The sequence below is a fragment of the Alosa alosa genome, chromosome 6 (genome assembly GCF_017589495.1).
Source record: "Alosa alosa isolate M-15738 ecotype Scorff River chromosome 6, AALO_Geno_1.1, whole genome shotgun sequence".
Taxonomy (NCBI): Eukaryota; Metazoa; Chordata; class Actinopteri; order Clupeiformes; family Clupeidae; genus Alosa; species Alosa alosa.
In genome coordinates, this window is record NC_063194.1 from 8,055,522 (window position 1) to 8,070,593 (window position 15,072).

Sequence of the window (15,072 nt, forward strand, 5' to 3'; positions counted from 1 at the left end):
CTTGCAGGAATGCGCTTGTGACCTTTACAGTTGTCTCAGGAAAAATCTGTCTGCCAATGGCTGAGCATTTTTAAGTTCTGAAAAAAGGCGAAGTTAGGGGCATGTCGTTGTTGGTTTCTTCCCAGAATTGCCATTGGGAGGATGTTAGTCACATGACTAACGTGTACCTGCCTTTACCTGTTTCTATTCCTTTTCGGGGCAATGCGAGTCAAATGGCCTGAGTCCACGCAAGAAGAATCTGTTATTTATGAGATTTCAGTGGACTCCGAAATTGTAGTTGATATCATTACTATACTTGATTAAATGAGTAAACTAGCCTACTTGATTACTTGAGTAGCCTAAACTATGTGAGGCTGTAACATTTAAATCGTTATATATTTATTTATTTTTTTATTTAAAACGTAACGTTTGATAATGGCTTTATCTCAGATTCAATGTATGGACAATGAACATATTAATCCGCGAATTACTGAATCAAAACCTGAGTTTCTCTACAGCGAAGAGCAACGAATTGCGTTGGAGACACTTTTCCAGGATGGACCAGCAGCATACGCGGCATATCTTAAAGCGCAAGACATGCGGGGGTTTTTATCAGACCATGAACTGGAATATCTGACTACAACCGTGACGGTATACAACCCTGGTGGTATTACAGGCCATACACAAATTAATGAAGCGGGAGAGGACTCCAACGTGCCCTCGGAGTACTGGCCTGATCGTTCTGACCATTCCCTTTGCGAGCTGGAATTGGGCTGGCCAGACGTCACAGCCTACCGAGGAGTCACCCGTGCTACTGTTTATGCACATCCACCAATGGATGGACAGCCGCACATTAAAGAAGTAATTAGAAAGACGATTACGCAAGCCCAAAAGGTAGGCTACGTTTTTTTAATCATAGCATTACCTTTGCAAAACACAACTGCAGTGATGGGACAGTAAAATGCACTACAGTGGCTTTTTCATGTCCAAAATACTGCATTTCTGCATTAAAGTGCGTTCAATGTAATGCAATTTTTCTACGAGTGTCAAAAACGGCAGTTTTGACGCTCAAAACAATGTTAAGGTAGGCTACTTTATTACAGACTGTAATAGCCACTGTCCAAGCACAGTCGTGAGAAGTTGAAGAAAAGTTATTTTCCTTAGAGACCCTGACCCAGTGACAATAACATTAGGGGTGTCAAACATGAGGCCCGAGAGCATTCTTAGGAAGGAAGAGGCTGAAAAAACATGACATGGAAGTAGGGTATTTCAAAAAGCAGTAGCCTATTATGACAGCAGACAGTACGTGTTGCTCAAAAATAGTAAACTAAAGGAGTATCATCAAGACTGCAATAGGCCTACCCATGCAGAAAATGATAATGATCCCGCCCAATGAGTTTGACACCTTGCATTAGTTCTTCCTTTGAATTTCAAAATAATTATTTGAAAGTGACCTAACTCAAACTCATTGTGTGTGTGTGTGTGTGTGTGTGTCTGTATGCCTGTATGCATGTCTGAGTGTAGGTGTCTGTGTGCGGGAATGTTGTCTTTCTGCACCTGCTATTCCCACACAAAGTTACACAATACTTTTCAAGCACTTTCACCTGTTCTGATTAAGTTCTAAGAAATAAGAAATTAAAGTAGAAGTAGAGATTAAAGGAGAATTCCGGTGTGATATTGACATAAAGTGTGTTGAAACATGATACCGAGTGTGAACGTATGTCTCATAGCCCATCTCGGCTTGTCCCCTGCACTCCAAAATCTGGCGCTAGTTAGCCGATGCTATCAACAGCTTTTTCAATAGTGGTGCTTCGGCATCGGGCTAGCCATGCAAATAAATCACTGTTTTACACCATTTAAGAGGCTCAATGTATCTCCACACTTCATTGGTAGACTTCCGAGGGCCCTGACATTTAAAACGAGACATTGAGAACTTTGAAAAAACACTGGTAGTTTACTTACAAGACGATTTATACAGACAGTATCTTCACGAAGTTTAGCGTTTGCAGCCATCTTGAATTTAGTCACGATAAGTCTAGCGACGAGTAAGAATGAACAGGTATGATAAGGGATCAGATTCCAAAAATAATTCCGTGGAAATGCATGTATTCCAGTTGCTGCTACTGGAAGAAACTGGAATCCATGCATTTCCACTGAATTATTTTTAACTATCGCCAGATTTTGGAGTGCAGGGGACAAGCCGGCTATGAGACATACGTTCACACCCGGTATCATGTTTCAACACACTTTAGGTCAATATCACACCGGAATTCTCCTTTAAGTAAAGATCTGGTAAGTATTTTATATAAATTGAAATGGCTGTATTGATTTAAAAGCCTAGTAATGTGGTGGGTCTACCAGACCCAGGAACATTGGCTGTGTAACAAAAATATGAACACCTTACAAAGGTTAAAACAGCTCATGTGGTCTTTTCCATACCAGGTCATAGGAATTGTCATGGACCTATTCACAGATGTGGACATATTCAAGGATCTCCTGGATATGAGCTACAGGCGGAGGGTGGCTGTGTACATCCTCCTAGACGCCACAGGAGTCCCCCACTTCCTTCAAATGTGCCAGAGAGCAGGCATGCATAAGGGACACCTCAAGGCATGTAACCTCTCCGGTCAGACTAACCTTTAGGCCTCCACCTCCTGTATAGTTTTGAAGGTCGCCTATCAAGTTCACAAGTTAATTTTCCCCACGGTGAACAGGATACTCTACATTACAGTGACGTGTATAAGTTACATTGATTAAATGAGTAAGCAAAGTTGTTTGTCTGACTAGTGACAAGTAGAGAAAGTGGAATGTTCCATAGACCTTCGAAGTTCGTCTACAAAAAGTACCCAAAGCTGCCATTTTTGCCAATATGAGGAGATCCGGGTGTTAATTGAAGCTACCTATGGCAAGTTGCACTGCAAGTTACCTCTGGGGTAGCAAAAATCAAAGTTTGCTGTCTTAACATCCCAAAGATCACAGTACCCATTTGAAGGCAAAGGACAAAAGTGTGTAGAGCAAAACGTCTGCCTTCTAGAATTCTTTGTCTCTGCAAAAGTGCCGTGATAATTCAAAATCCCCATGTTATTTTCTCAGAAGAAAAAAACGCAAGATACCAGATCTCCTTATTTGGGCAATGGTGGCAGCTTTTTTGTAGGTGAACTTCAGAGGTCTAATTCTGCCCAAATCCAAGACCAAAGATGATTGGTAATAAATCACATAGATCAGAGGGCCCGGTAAGCATTCTCAATGTCAAACAATCATCTTTATCTTAGTCTTTGGTAGTCTTATTGGAGTTATTGTAGTATTTCATGCCAGATGGAGACATTTTGATTGTAGAGATTGTAGACAATTTTTATGTCTGACATGAATGCAGGCAACTAGCCATATTCTGTCTGATTTCAGTGCTACTATAGCAGGTTATTCACAACATGGTCTGACAGACTAAGATGAACAGGTCTTTGTTGATCATCTGATGAAGAAAATGTCAGTTTAGAACTTGTCAGTTTAGTTGTGAACTTTGTGAATGCCTAACAGTATTAGGTCTGATGTGAAGTAGACATACAGACATCTTAAGGCACAAACAGGCATCTTAAGGTCTTATCACATGACCACAAAAACTACAACCTGTTAGTGTTTCCAGAATTGAGCCATAATTTAAATAAATGATGGGCAAAATGTCTCGTGCATCAACTAAAGCAATATTGTGGCATCTGGGAGCATTAGGCTGATCAGCCAATATTTCTTGATCATGGTATTAAATTAGCCAATAGATTTTGCCTTGTTATTAAACTAGCTTTAGTTTGACTTTAGACTTTGCATCATTTTAATGAGGGCTCTAGAGTTACTTCAACTTCAACTCAATTTTCCATTTTATTCATATTCATATTCCTATATACAGTAGCGGCAATAAAATTATATCCATTTACCTACAATGCCTTTACATTGTCTGTGCACTGAGCATGAAACATTAGCGGTCCAGACAGAGCTGGTGAATTATGGTTTCCTGGACCGACTTATCCTGTGCGTCACTCTGTACTTTCCTCCAATGTTGACTGTTTGGGCCTCAAGGCCCACAAGCGACATTACCAACCCTGGTAATGAAACTCTTCTGTATTTATGGAATTGATTTGAATCATCCCAATATGACTCACATTGCTGGCACCTCCTTGACGTAATTATTTTCTGTGGCAGGAAAATGCTGTGTGCTACTGAATAACCTGAGGACAAGTGCAGACTTGATTAATAAGTCTGATAAGATTAATAATAAGTCCCTAATATGGCCACAGAGTGCACCGTTATTTTTATCAACAGGACACATCTCAGAATGATTAATTGTTGAATAGGTTGGATTGAATATGTTCACAACTATTGAAAAACAGCACAATAGGATCCTTTATTCGGTTTGTTCTGAGAAACTCCCATGAGAGTTAATGCATTTTTTTTTGTTAAGCCATAAAAGCTTAGTGACAGACTTGATTTACTTACTGCTTTTGTTTGATGTGGATATGATTTGTTTCTGCAAATGGTTGTTTTTTTCCAGGAGGGAAAAGGTATTACTTCACCTCACTCATGTTCACAAACAACATTTTCATTTCGTTTTCACTTTTTCTTTCACAGAATTTACGGGTCACCTGCACGCGAGGCACAGAGTTCTACACTCGCTCTTCAAAGAAAGTTTGCGGCGTTGTAAGTCAGAAGTTCATGTTTGTCGATGGAGACAAGTCAGTGTCCGGCTCCTACAGGTGAGATGGTTAAAGTGTGCTGTTTTTCTGAAAATCATAAGTCACTTACAACCTAATTAATTAACCAATCCAACCACAATCCACAAACCACCTCATAATGTTTATTTGTGGTGTGATTTCAGCTACACATGGACTGCATCCAGACTGGACCGAAGCGTCGTCACAATGCTCACAGGTCAGGCTGTGGAGACCTTCGACAGGCTGTTCAGGGATCTGTATTTCACCTCCGGAGCTGTGAACCTTTCCAGCGTTAAACTGGATGAGGAGCCCGAAGTCGAACCTCTCCAACAGTCTATCCAAAATCCGCAAGTCGCTGCTGCGTTGGCCCGCAAGATGTACAGCGCAAAATACGCCTTGGTGTCCAATTCCTCTCTAAAGAGCACTGGGACTTACTCAGGCAGGAACAGCTCGGGAAATGCGAAACAACTGCCGAAATATTTCCGACAGCCCAGACTGCTGGAGGAGCCGAGGATCCACCCCGGGTTGGTGGACATGCAGCGGGCCAACATGATGAACTACCTACCAACCTGGCCCGAGCCAGATCCACCGAGCGACGTCATCGGCATCATCAACATCCGCGACTCCAGCAAGCCTTTCCAAGCTCACCTGATGCGCTCCGAGCTCTTTGAGACGTCGCAGGCGATCCGATTCAAGGAGCCATTCCACATGCCCGAGGAGCCTTTGCCTGAGAAGGCCACCCCTCGATCGCGCCTTGAACTGGCGGACCTTCTCTCATCCGTGCAGCCACTGAAGACCAAGGGTGAGGGGCTACGGATTGCTGATCTAATAGCGCAAGCACCACTTAGGCCACAGCATGATCAGGACAGTGTATTAACTCCACCAATAGGAAACCCGAGAATGGTTCCTCTGAATGTCATTAATGAGTGTGAGAGTGACACGGCTGGGGTTAATGGGGATAAAGAACCACAGGTGAATGCTGAGGTATTTCCTAGCAAACATAGCTCATTTACTAAATGTACAAAATGTGCCGCTTCATGTGATGGGGCTGACATTTCTGTCTTTCCACAGGGTCCTAAGGATCTCCACTCAGCTCCTGGCTGTGGCGCCAAGCCTGAACAGCCCCGTTCCACTGCTTCTAACAAACCCAACAGAGGAACTGAAGGCCCAGACAGTGACACTGAGAAAACCAGAGCCATGGACACTGGCATTGACAGGACTGACAGCAAATCCAATGTTAATGACTCTCGAGCACAGTCGGCTAAAAACTCCTCAATGTCTGATAAACATGTTCAGTGTAATGGCAATGTGCCTGTTAAATCTAAGTCATCTGTACATGTAAATGGGCCGCATACACATTCAGAGAATGCACACATTAGAAACGGCAATCAACAGACTGACAAGAAGCACACTCAGAGCAGCAATACTGCTAAAGAAACAACCATTCTGTCCATGACGATTGGTGACACAAACACTAAGTCCAAACAGCACAAATGTGAGAACAACAATCTTAACGGTATCAACAATCACCAAAACGGTATGAAGGAGCCAATTTTGTCTCAGCCTCCTATATCTGGACAGAACGAGAATAGCACACAGAAGACAGAACTTCAGAACAATCATCTCTGGCCAGAAGATACAAGCCAGACTGGAACACACTTAAATCCGAAGATAGGCCAAAAGCAAGACATGGTGGAAAGACATGTCAATCATTTGAAGGCAGAGAGGAATGGGACTGCATCTGTAGTCTCACAAAATGAATACGATGAAAATTCACTCAGGGCAAAAGAGAAAGCTAGCCAGCAAACACTGCAGGAGAGAAACAGTAAATTGGAGGTAATGCAGCAGGACTTAGGCAGTCAGTGCGAAAAGGCAGGATCGCAACTCAACTCCTCCGAGCTGAAAGAGAGGAAAGAGGAGACTGAACTGACGAGCAACAACAAACGACACGCTTTGTCAGCCAAGGAAGGGAAAAACACTTGTCAAGATACACAGTTGGTACCAGAGGAAGTGTTATTTATATCAGAGGAGGATGATGAGCAGAAAGAAATGAGTCTTGCTGTGCAAAACAAGCCTCGTGGACTAGAGAAAAAGAAAGAGCAGGCAGCAGTGCCAGATGTGTGGCAAAAACGTTCCGATTCATCTCCGAAGAGCAAGCGTGATCAAGCAATGAAAACGGAAGGCAAGCACAGTGGACAGTCAAATGGAAAGGTGGAGTCCACAACAACAACGATGGCAACGGCAACAACAAGGAGCAACACTGCAAAGCAGGTGGACAGGAAGGGTCACCAGCAGCTGTCCCATGGAATAACCACGTGCAACCTTGCAGCCTCAAAGGTGAGACATGAAGCAGGCAGACAGCTGAGAGAGAAGGTGGAGAAATCCCATTACACATCAACACCAGATATCGCCAGACAGCTCAAAGCCGAGAGCAGGTCTGGAGCATGCCTGCAAGTATCCAGGAAAGAGGGATGCCAGACGCCAGCACCTCGCGATAAACCAGGGCAGGAAAGAGATAGGGATCTCCAGGAGAGGAATGCACAGGGACAGGCCAGACCCAAGACGGAGAGCGATGGAAAGAAGGTATCGTATGCCGTTTTTTGAGCTACCTTAGGCCCTGGTGATTTTGGGGTAGGTCTGTCTGGGACGAAACGCCCAGACATTTGATTGAGGGCAATTAACTATACCAGTATCATCAGGATTAGTTGTGTGCTTTGTGTGAGAGAAAATAGCCTAGACTTGTTTTGTTTTTTTTGCACTCACACCCAGTGTTTCTTTTCTTGCAGCTGTACAGAGCCTCACCCAATCCAGGTTCCAGAACGCCGCTTGCCAGCCGGACGGAGGGGCCTGCCAAAAGTCCTGCTGTCAAACCCGACTCCACCCCTGCCACTGCCATGACAACTACGCCCGTGAAAAGTTCCTCAAAGTACTTCCAGGGAAAAGTGTTCAGCTCAACCAAGACCAGTGCAACAAGTGCCCTGCCTCCCGACCAAGTAGCCAGTACTTCGACTGCTTCGCTTGACAGACCTGAACTCGTATGCCAGGTGGCCGGTCAGGCCAACTCCCCCGTGGGTCAGTACACGTCTGCCTTAGATAAATTGAAGCACAGTAATTCCACCTCCAAATCTCCCCTTTTGCTCCAAAGACTGTTACCACTGAGGAGCTTGAAAGAGAGAATGACTAGAACACCAAGTCAGAAGAAGTTGACTACGGTGGGGGTAAAAGATGCAGTTTGAAGGGGTGACTGACTGTTGACTGTCTCACTGTTGAGACTCCATAATCAGATATGGTGTTTGTGCAATGTTTTTACCAAAATGTAAAATTATGTTTGTTTATTTTGAAGGGAAAATAAGGAAATGAAAATGGTTTGATTTGTGCATGCCCTTAATGATTTTACCTAGCAGGTGGAGGGACCCTGCAGTTTATTTCATCATTTGATTTTATATCATAAATGAAAAGAAAAGGACACAATCTTTTCACATATCTCTGAGAGAGGAGACACTCCAGTATCTTACAGACTCTCTATATGCAAATTAAGGGTGTTGCAATGCTTAAGCTTAGTTGAACGTAAGTAAACATGATGATTAAATTACCATACCCAAAATAACACTTCATCCCAAGTTTGGAGTGGTGGTTTGATACATATGCAGTTACAGGACCATCTCTTATATTCTATTTTCATGCTTTTCTTTTTTTATATTGAGCCTTAAAAACAAGTATTGGTGTAGTTTTGAAGAAACATTTCAATTGTGGATCACTGTGGGTTGTGGGAATCTGGAAAGACATGCCGCCGGTGAAGAAGATGGCTCATCATCCCTCTTTGCGGTGCTTAACCTTTAATAAAGAAACAGGCAGAGCCTGATATGTCACCTTCTAATCTCAGGGTTCACTGAGTAAACACTATTTCTCACAGTGAACATCTGTCAGAATGTCAGCTGTGCTGCAGTCAGCATGTTCAGAGATGGTGGAAAACCACCGTCTAACCTGGTGACTCATTTTTATCTGATGTTTATACCTAGAAGAATTTTGTATATTTCCAATCCAATGTGGACTTTTTACATGTATTCATTTAGCGGAGGCTTCTACCGAAAGCGATTTTACATTATGTCAATTATATTACAAGGGCCACTGTCCCCAGAGCAACTTGGGATTAAGTGCCTCGCTCAAGGGCACAATGGTGGAAGCTGGGAATTGAACCCATAACTTTTCTGGCCCTTGCATGCAAGCCCAGCTCCTTAGCCACTATGCTATCACCGCTCCCATCTTTTGGTTCTGGAAGCAGCTCTTCATGCTAGCCAAAAAAAGTTTTGATTACCATTGGGTTTAAACGGCTTTGTGGATTGCAGTTTTAGGCTTTTAACACCGCCATTGACGCACATTAGCAAAGCAAGAAAAAGCAAACAGCCGCCATACTTCAAGAGGCATGCAGATTTAATGGAGGCCCTGAGGGTTTGAGACTCATTAAACGTGATCTTGGTGCACATGTCAAATGAGAACTGGATGGCTTCTTACATGTGTGATCGGCAATGACTTTACTGCCAAGCAAAACAGTAGAGCTGCTTTGTTTGTAAAGCGATTACCTATCTGTTGCACTAGGCAAATTCTGCATTGTGGTTGGGCTTGTTGAGACGATGCAGTAAAAATACTGACTCAGTTTATCAAAATTAACTCAAGGCCTTTGTACCTATATTGTGGTTGTCACATTATCATCTCACTAGACAGTGACTGTTTTGTGTGTGTTTGTATATAGAAATATTGTATAGTGTTTTTTAAAGGTGTTGAAATTCTTACTGAAAGACAGAAGTAAACAATTAAACTGATCAAACATGTGTGAGACAAGTGCTGTCAATAAACTTCTTTCATTAAAAACCAGAGCTTTGGATATTAATGTTTTTTGGCTTTGGTGTCCTAAATCACCCTAAAATACTGTTTTATGGCTGAATATTTTGTGTGGGCCTACTGTGGACGTTTAATGAATATGATCGCTTTGTAACTATTTCACAGACCCTAATCAAGTCTTTAAGGTTGACATAAGGAAAAATGTAACAAAATAAGATCAAATTCAACACACCTGCATCCGAGACAAGTTGAAAGTGGATATGCTCTCCATAAAGACGTAGCCTTTAGGTCAGAAGTGGGCAAAGTTAATTAAAGTTCAGCTTGATGAGCTGGGAGTCTCTCTGACCTGAGTGACGGTCATGTAAATGATAAAATGTTGTTATGGTTTATTAGTGCTAAAGGCCCTCCTCTGGTCTGTCTCATTCCACATGTGTATGCTCATGTCAAATGGGGACTTTAATGATCTCCTTAAATATGGGCTCAGTAACAACTCTACTAAAGAGAAAAACAGTTCAGAGCTGCTCTGTATGCAAAGCCATCTCCTATCTTTCCGACCAAGCAAATTCTATGAGATCAGCTCCACTGAATAAAACCTCCTCTTATGCCAAAAAAAAAAAAAAAAACCTTAAGCCATTTTAAGAAATATTACCAAAGTCAGCGTATGGCATGTTGTAGTTTCCCACCGAGACGAGAGTACTGAGCAAACAGTCAAAAATGAGACCTGAGACTGCATGCATGCAGATCTGGAAAAATACAGTTTTTCCACTATTTGTGTTGTCACATATACTTCATGCTTTTCTGTCACATACTTTTTATAGCGCTTGTTTACATTGCATTGTATTGAAAAATATAAACATTAGATATACACACACATACGTATATGTGTATTATTATGCAAACATATACTGTATACACACAAGCTTCAATGTTAAGTCTATGGGGAAAAGCTGAGCATGTGAGGCAATTGTTGTTGACAGTGATTGATGGTGTGCAATAAAATATACTTGCAATAAAACAGACTTTTCCAAACAGACTTGTCACGTCCATAACACCAACACAATGCTATGGTATGGTATGATGTGAATTATGATTACTTGAAGTGGGAGCATTCACTCTTTTTGGTTGGAGAACATAGATGAAAAACTTACATAATCATTCACATCATACAAATACCATGGCGTTTAATTGACAGTTTTGCATGGAATTGCCCTTATACTGTACAACATGTCGTTCACTGGAAGGACATACCTAGCCCCTCCTTATTTACTTTCCCAAGAACTAGGCAGGACAGGATAATGTTCAAAAGAAATGCTGCCTGTTATGCTTGCATGAGTCAATGTAACTTTTAAATTGAACTTGAACTCTCAGACAATTCTAACCAATTGTCACATTTTCAAAACTCTAAACACAATTAGCACAGCATCGGTCTTTTGTGGCCATACCCTGCACACATTTCATGTCGTTTTCGCACAATATGCAGCCAGTGAACACATTTCCACAATGCTTACATTTTCTCAACAGACAAGCTATACCTCCCAACAAAACTATGGATTGTTTTTGTATTTACAAATGTTACTGTAACACAGTGTAACATCCCACAGTAGCAAACACAACATTCCAAACCTTAGATACAGTATAAAAACCTCTGCTTCTGCTCTGTTTCTGCTATCAAATGGTTTTATCCCAGGTGCATCGCCTTGAATAATATCAGATGTGATGTTGATGAAAATGTGTGGCCTAACTCAACTGATTGCAGAGATTAGATACAGTAATTTTGTGTTTTTTTTTAGTCCCCCTTCCCCCCCCCCTTTTTTTATCTGGGCTTTTTGCTGTTGTTTTTTGTTCAGGTCTTATGTGTTTCATGGATATTTTGTTCACTGTAAGCAATACTGTAAAACTTTTTCTGTTCTATCATACTGTAAACAGTATTTCTACTGTACCTGTAAACAGTAAAGGAAAAAAAAAATATTTGCTTTTTACTGGAATGCTTTTGAAAGTGAACATTACATGTGGACATACAGTTCCCAACCAAGAAAGTTAGTGTAAAAACGGTGGATAGCATGTTTTGCATGCAAATACCTGTAAAACTGAAACATACAATGCCGTTTTTGTAATGTCAACAATAGCCAGTATTTTGAAACCGGGTGTACTTTGATTGACTGCATGTACCTTGTGAAGTGAAAACAAGTGTTATTCTTTGACAGAATAATTTCATTTTGAGTCAGATTTCCAGTGTTTTGGTAAAGTTAGTGTGTGCAGAGAAAGATGTGTTCTGTATTGAAATGAAGAGTTAGTATACAAAATGTGTTTTTGAGAAGAAAATAATCCATTTGGCCAATTGTGTTTTGTAGGTGTAAGTCTGTGTTAAGAGTTTAGAAAAAGTATCTGAAGTATGGGTAAGCGCTTCTTAGCGATTTAAAAAAAACTGTAATAATATCAATTCTGTGATCAACTACAGAGGTGGAATAATAGCTTTCATAATAACTAAAACAGCTTTGATAGTTTGTTTTTTTTTCAAACCTTGGCCAACTCCTATGACCAGGACTCCCATGTATGTTTCATAAAGTTGACTTGAGGATAGAATGACAAAACAACCAATCAAAAGAAACTTCCTGAGAACTAAGTGCCTGATTGTGTGGAATTATATCAATTTGACATACTGCCCTTTACATATTATTTGGATGTTTTTGTACACCCCACCTTTCACAGGAAGGGATACACCCAAAGTCCTGACGTTTTCCCTTTCCAAACACTGGGTGAAAAGGCTCTGAATCAGGGAATATTCATAGTGATATATTTCTGATGTGCTCCTGATATTTTAGTGCCAATTCTCATATCAGGAGCATATCAAAAGTCCTGAATAGGACTGCGACGACATGCAAGATATCCAGACTTCATATTCTCACCTGATATGATCCATGTTTCAAGTATTAGCTACTTATATGACCCAGGACACCTCTTGTTCTTGTTACCATATACCCCCTGATATATCAAACATGGAACTACACATATACTGCCCATATTCTGCCAGGCACAGCTAATTTCGCAGGCATTTATGTGTATGCCTTTATTTGCTTTTCCATAGGCTTTATGCTTATATCATATATTTAATGTTTTTAATTTTTAAAATTAATCATGTGATTTATGTAATGGTTTTAAACGTGAGATAGTTTTACATAACCAACACTGAGCTTATTGTGCAACTTTAACTTAAATAATATTTCATATTAATTTTACATACACTTAATTACATTATTTACTTTGAATTACACCTGCTAAATCCCAATGACTTATTTTACTTTACCATGAAAATTCATATGCGACAGGCAATAAAATTTGTTACATGGCCTTTATTGTATTTATCAATCAATGTTCAAATCAACATGGCTTTCTCGCCTGCAGTAGGGGGCTTACGCAGTGACACTCGCCCCCTCTCAATAATCTGCCTCAAGTGAGAACAGAGACTTCTGCTTGACCTCAGTGGTTTAAACAGTCCATGGTCTGGGCGTGAAATGTCCTTTAAAACATTTTGGGCCCTTATCCGTACTCTTCTGGTATAGATGTCCGGCAGGGTAGGGAGAGGTGCTCTGATGGTCCCTTTGGCAGTTAAAGTCAGGTGTCTGTAAAAAAAAGAAAGAAAGCATATGTTACAATTGACCCTGTCCATGAATATAATTAACTCAGCTTGTGTGACAAATAAAAGCAAACCCACAATAGCAGCCTAGAAGTCAGGTGCAATAGTTAGAAGTAATAGAGATATGTATTACAGTTGTGCTCATAAGTTTACATAACCTTAGCATACACATACATTTAAAAATCATCTGATCTTAATGCCTTAATTTAAAAAAAAAAAAAATGAGGAAAAATCCAACCTTTAAGGAACACTTACTTATTTACGATACATCATTCATTCACAAAAATAATTGTTGTCCTTAAAAGCTGGATTTTTCCTCATTTTTTTTAATTAAGGCATTAAGATCAATTTCCAAAAGTATCATACCTAATTGCAACACTGTCTGCAGAAGCTCTTGCCTTCTTGCTTAAACCACCTTTCTGATGCCTAACATAGATCCTCCCCCATCTGACGTGCAGTGCCAGCCTCTGGCTCCAGGCTGGGACTTGCTGGATGGCATCTAAAAAAATAAAACAGCAATTGCTATACATTATGTTATTTTTGATTAAGATAAAAATCAAAGCATTAAAAAATAAGTTGGTAAGTCAATCAGGTATACAAACAAAAATGACAATTACCTTATGAAGGCACCCTTGCCACCATCACCGTCAATGTTAATTCTTGATTTGTGACTTTATTTGTGAGGGTTTCAGTTTCTGTCAATAGAAAATAAGATTTAACAAAATTATGATTATGATCAGTTTGGCATATATTCAACACATTATTTACATTACCACCAACATAATGGTAAACCTGGCTAAACTTCAAAATTCAAGACTATTATAAAAAGCTACAATAATGATGATTAGTTTCTGTATTAATGCATTACATTGCACATTTGTCAAACAAATTAGAGTGTGCACAGTGACATACCCCATAGCCCTCATTCAAAACACACAAACACTTACAGCATGTTGAGGGCAGCAGCCATGGCTTCCAGACATAGTCAAGTAGCATGTAGTAGTAGCAGGAAAGACCGACTTTGCCCTGGTCTGTTGATGGAGCCCACTACAGTCATAACAACAAACAGACACATGAAAAAAGGGGATAAACTAAACACAGTAACAGACACAAATACATGGACGTGTGTGTGTGTGTGTGTGTGTGTGTGTGTGTGTGTGTGTGTGTGTGTCTGTCTCTACCTGGTGAGTGAACTCTCTTGCAGGATTCAAAACTTCTTTTGTATGGAAGTGGCACACATTTGGAATATTCCAGAATGCACTCAGTGTTCTCAGGGTAGCAGTCCTCACAACTCACTGCCTGGAAACAGGGAACAGAGGGAAATTAAGATTAATAAATTGCAAAATACACATAACATGAAAAGACCATCACTGAAGCACTACTGCCCTCACATGTATCTTAAATAAACACATGTCTTGGCACAACCCAGGTACAACCAAATAAGGGCTATGAAATGAAGAATATTTTGCCTAATGCTACCCATACACCAGAATAGATTGGAGATTTGGGAAAGACTGGAGTTTTTTTAAAGGAGAATTCCGGTGTGATATTGACCTAAAGTGTGTTGAAACATGATACCGAGTGTGAACGTATGTCTCATAGCCCATCTTGGCTTGTCCCCTGCACTCCAAAATCTGGGGCTAGTTAGCCGATGCTACCAACAGCTTTTTCAATGGTGGTGCTTCGGCATCGGGCTAGCCATGCAAATAAATCACTGTTTTACACCATTTACGAGGCTCAATGTATCTCCACACTTCATTGGTAGAATTCGAGGGGCCCTGACATTTAAAACGAGACATTGAGAACTTTAAAAAGCACTGGTAGTTTACTTACAAGATGATTTATACAGACAGTATCTTCAATGGGTTTAAGCTTTGCAGCCATCTTGAATTTAGTCACTATAAGTCGAAAGCACGAGTA

The 15,072-nt window shown here is 40.7% G+C and overlaps 1 protein-coding gene and 1 long non-coding RNA gene across 3 annotated transcripts; one reads left to right on the forward strand and one right to left on the reverse strand.

Annotated features, from left to right (window-relative positions):
- The first annotated feature begins 250 nt into the window (after window positions 1-250).
- fam83ga (family with sequence similarity 83 member Ga) lies at window positions 251-9,520 on the forward strand. 2 transcript variants are annotated; one of them, XM_048244772.1, is made up of 6 exons: window positions 251-873; window positions 2,422-2,589; window positions 4,597-4,721; window positions 4,844-5,651; window positions 5,751-7,262; window positions 7,466-9,520. In XM_048244772.1, the coding sequence occupies exons 1-6, from the start codon at window positions 415-417 to the stop codon at window positions 7,913-7,915; spliced, it is 3,522 nt and encodes a 1,173-aa protein (XP_048100729.1). In that variant the 5' UTR covers window positions 251-414; the 3' UTR covers window positions 7,916-9,520. The 2 variants fall into 2 exon arrangements, with proteins under 2 accessions (XP_048100729.1, XP_048100730.1); XM_048244773.1 differs by lacking the exon at window positions 7,466-9,520 and having other exon boundaries at window positions 4,844-5,481; window positions 5,751-5,839.
- Window positions 9,521-13,059: 3,539 nt separating this feature from the next.
- LOC125296908 lies at window positions 13,060-14,188 on the reverse strand. Its single transcript, XR_007193882.1, has 4 exons — window positions 14,100-14,188; window positions 13,770-13,847; window positions 13,519-13,651; window positions 13,060-13,138 (listed from the first exon to the last, which is right to left on the reverse strand). It is a non-coding gene; the product is annotated as an uncharacterized LOC125296908 (long non-coding RNA).
- Between the last annotated feature and the right edge of the window lie 884 nt (window positions 14,189-15,072).

What these genes read in the sequence shown, in the direction of transcription:
- fam83ga (XM_048244772.1), top strand. Translation starts at nt 415, where the DNA reads ATGGCTTTATCTCAGATTCAATGTATGGACAATGAACATATTAATCCG. An exon ending in CGATTACGCAAGCCCAAAAG is followed by an intron (nt 874 to 2,421) that starts GTAGGCTACGTT and finishes TTTCCATACCAG; the next exon opens with GTCATAGGAATTGTCATGGA. An exon ending in ATGGGGATAAAGAACCACAG is followed by an intron (nt 5,652 to 5,750) that starts GTGAATGCTGAG and finishes GTCTTTCCACAG; the next exon opens with GGTCCTAAGGATCTCCACTC.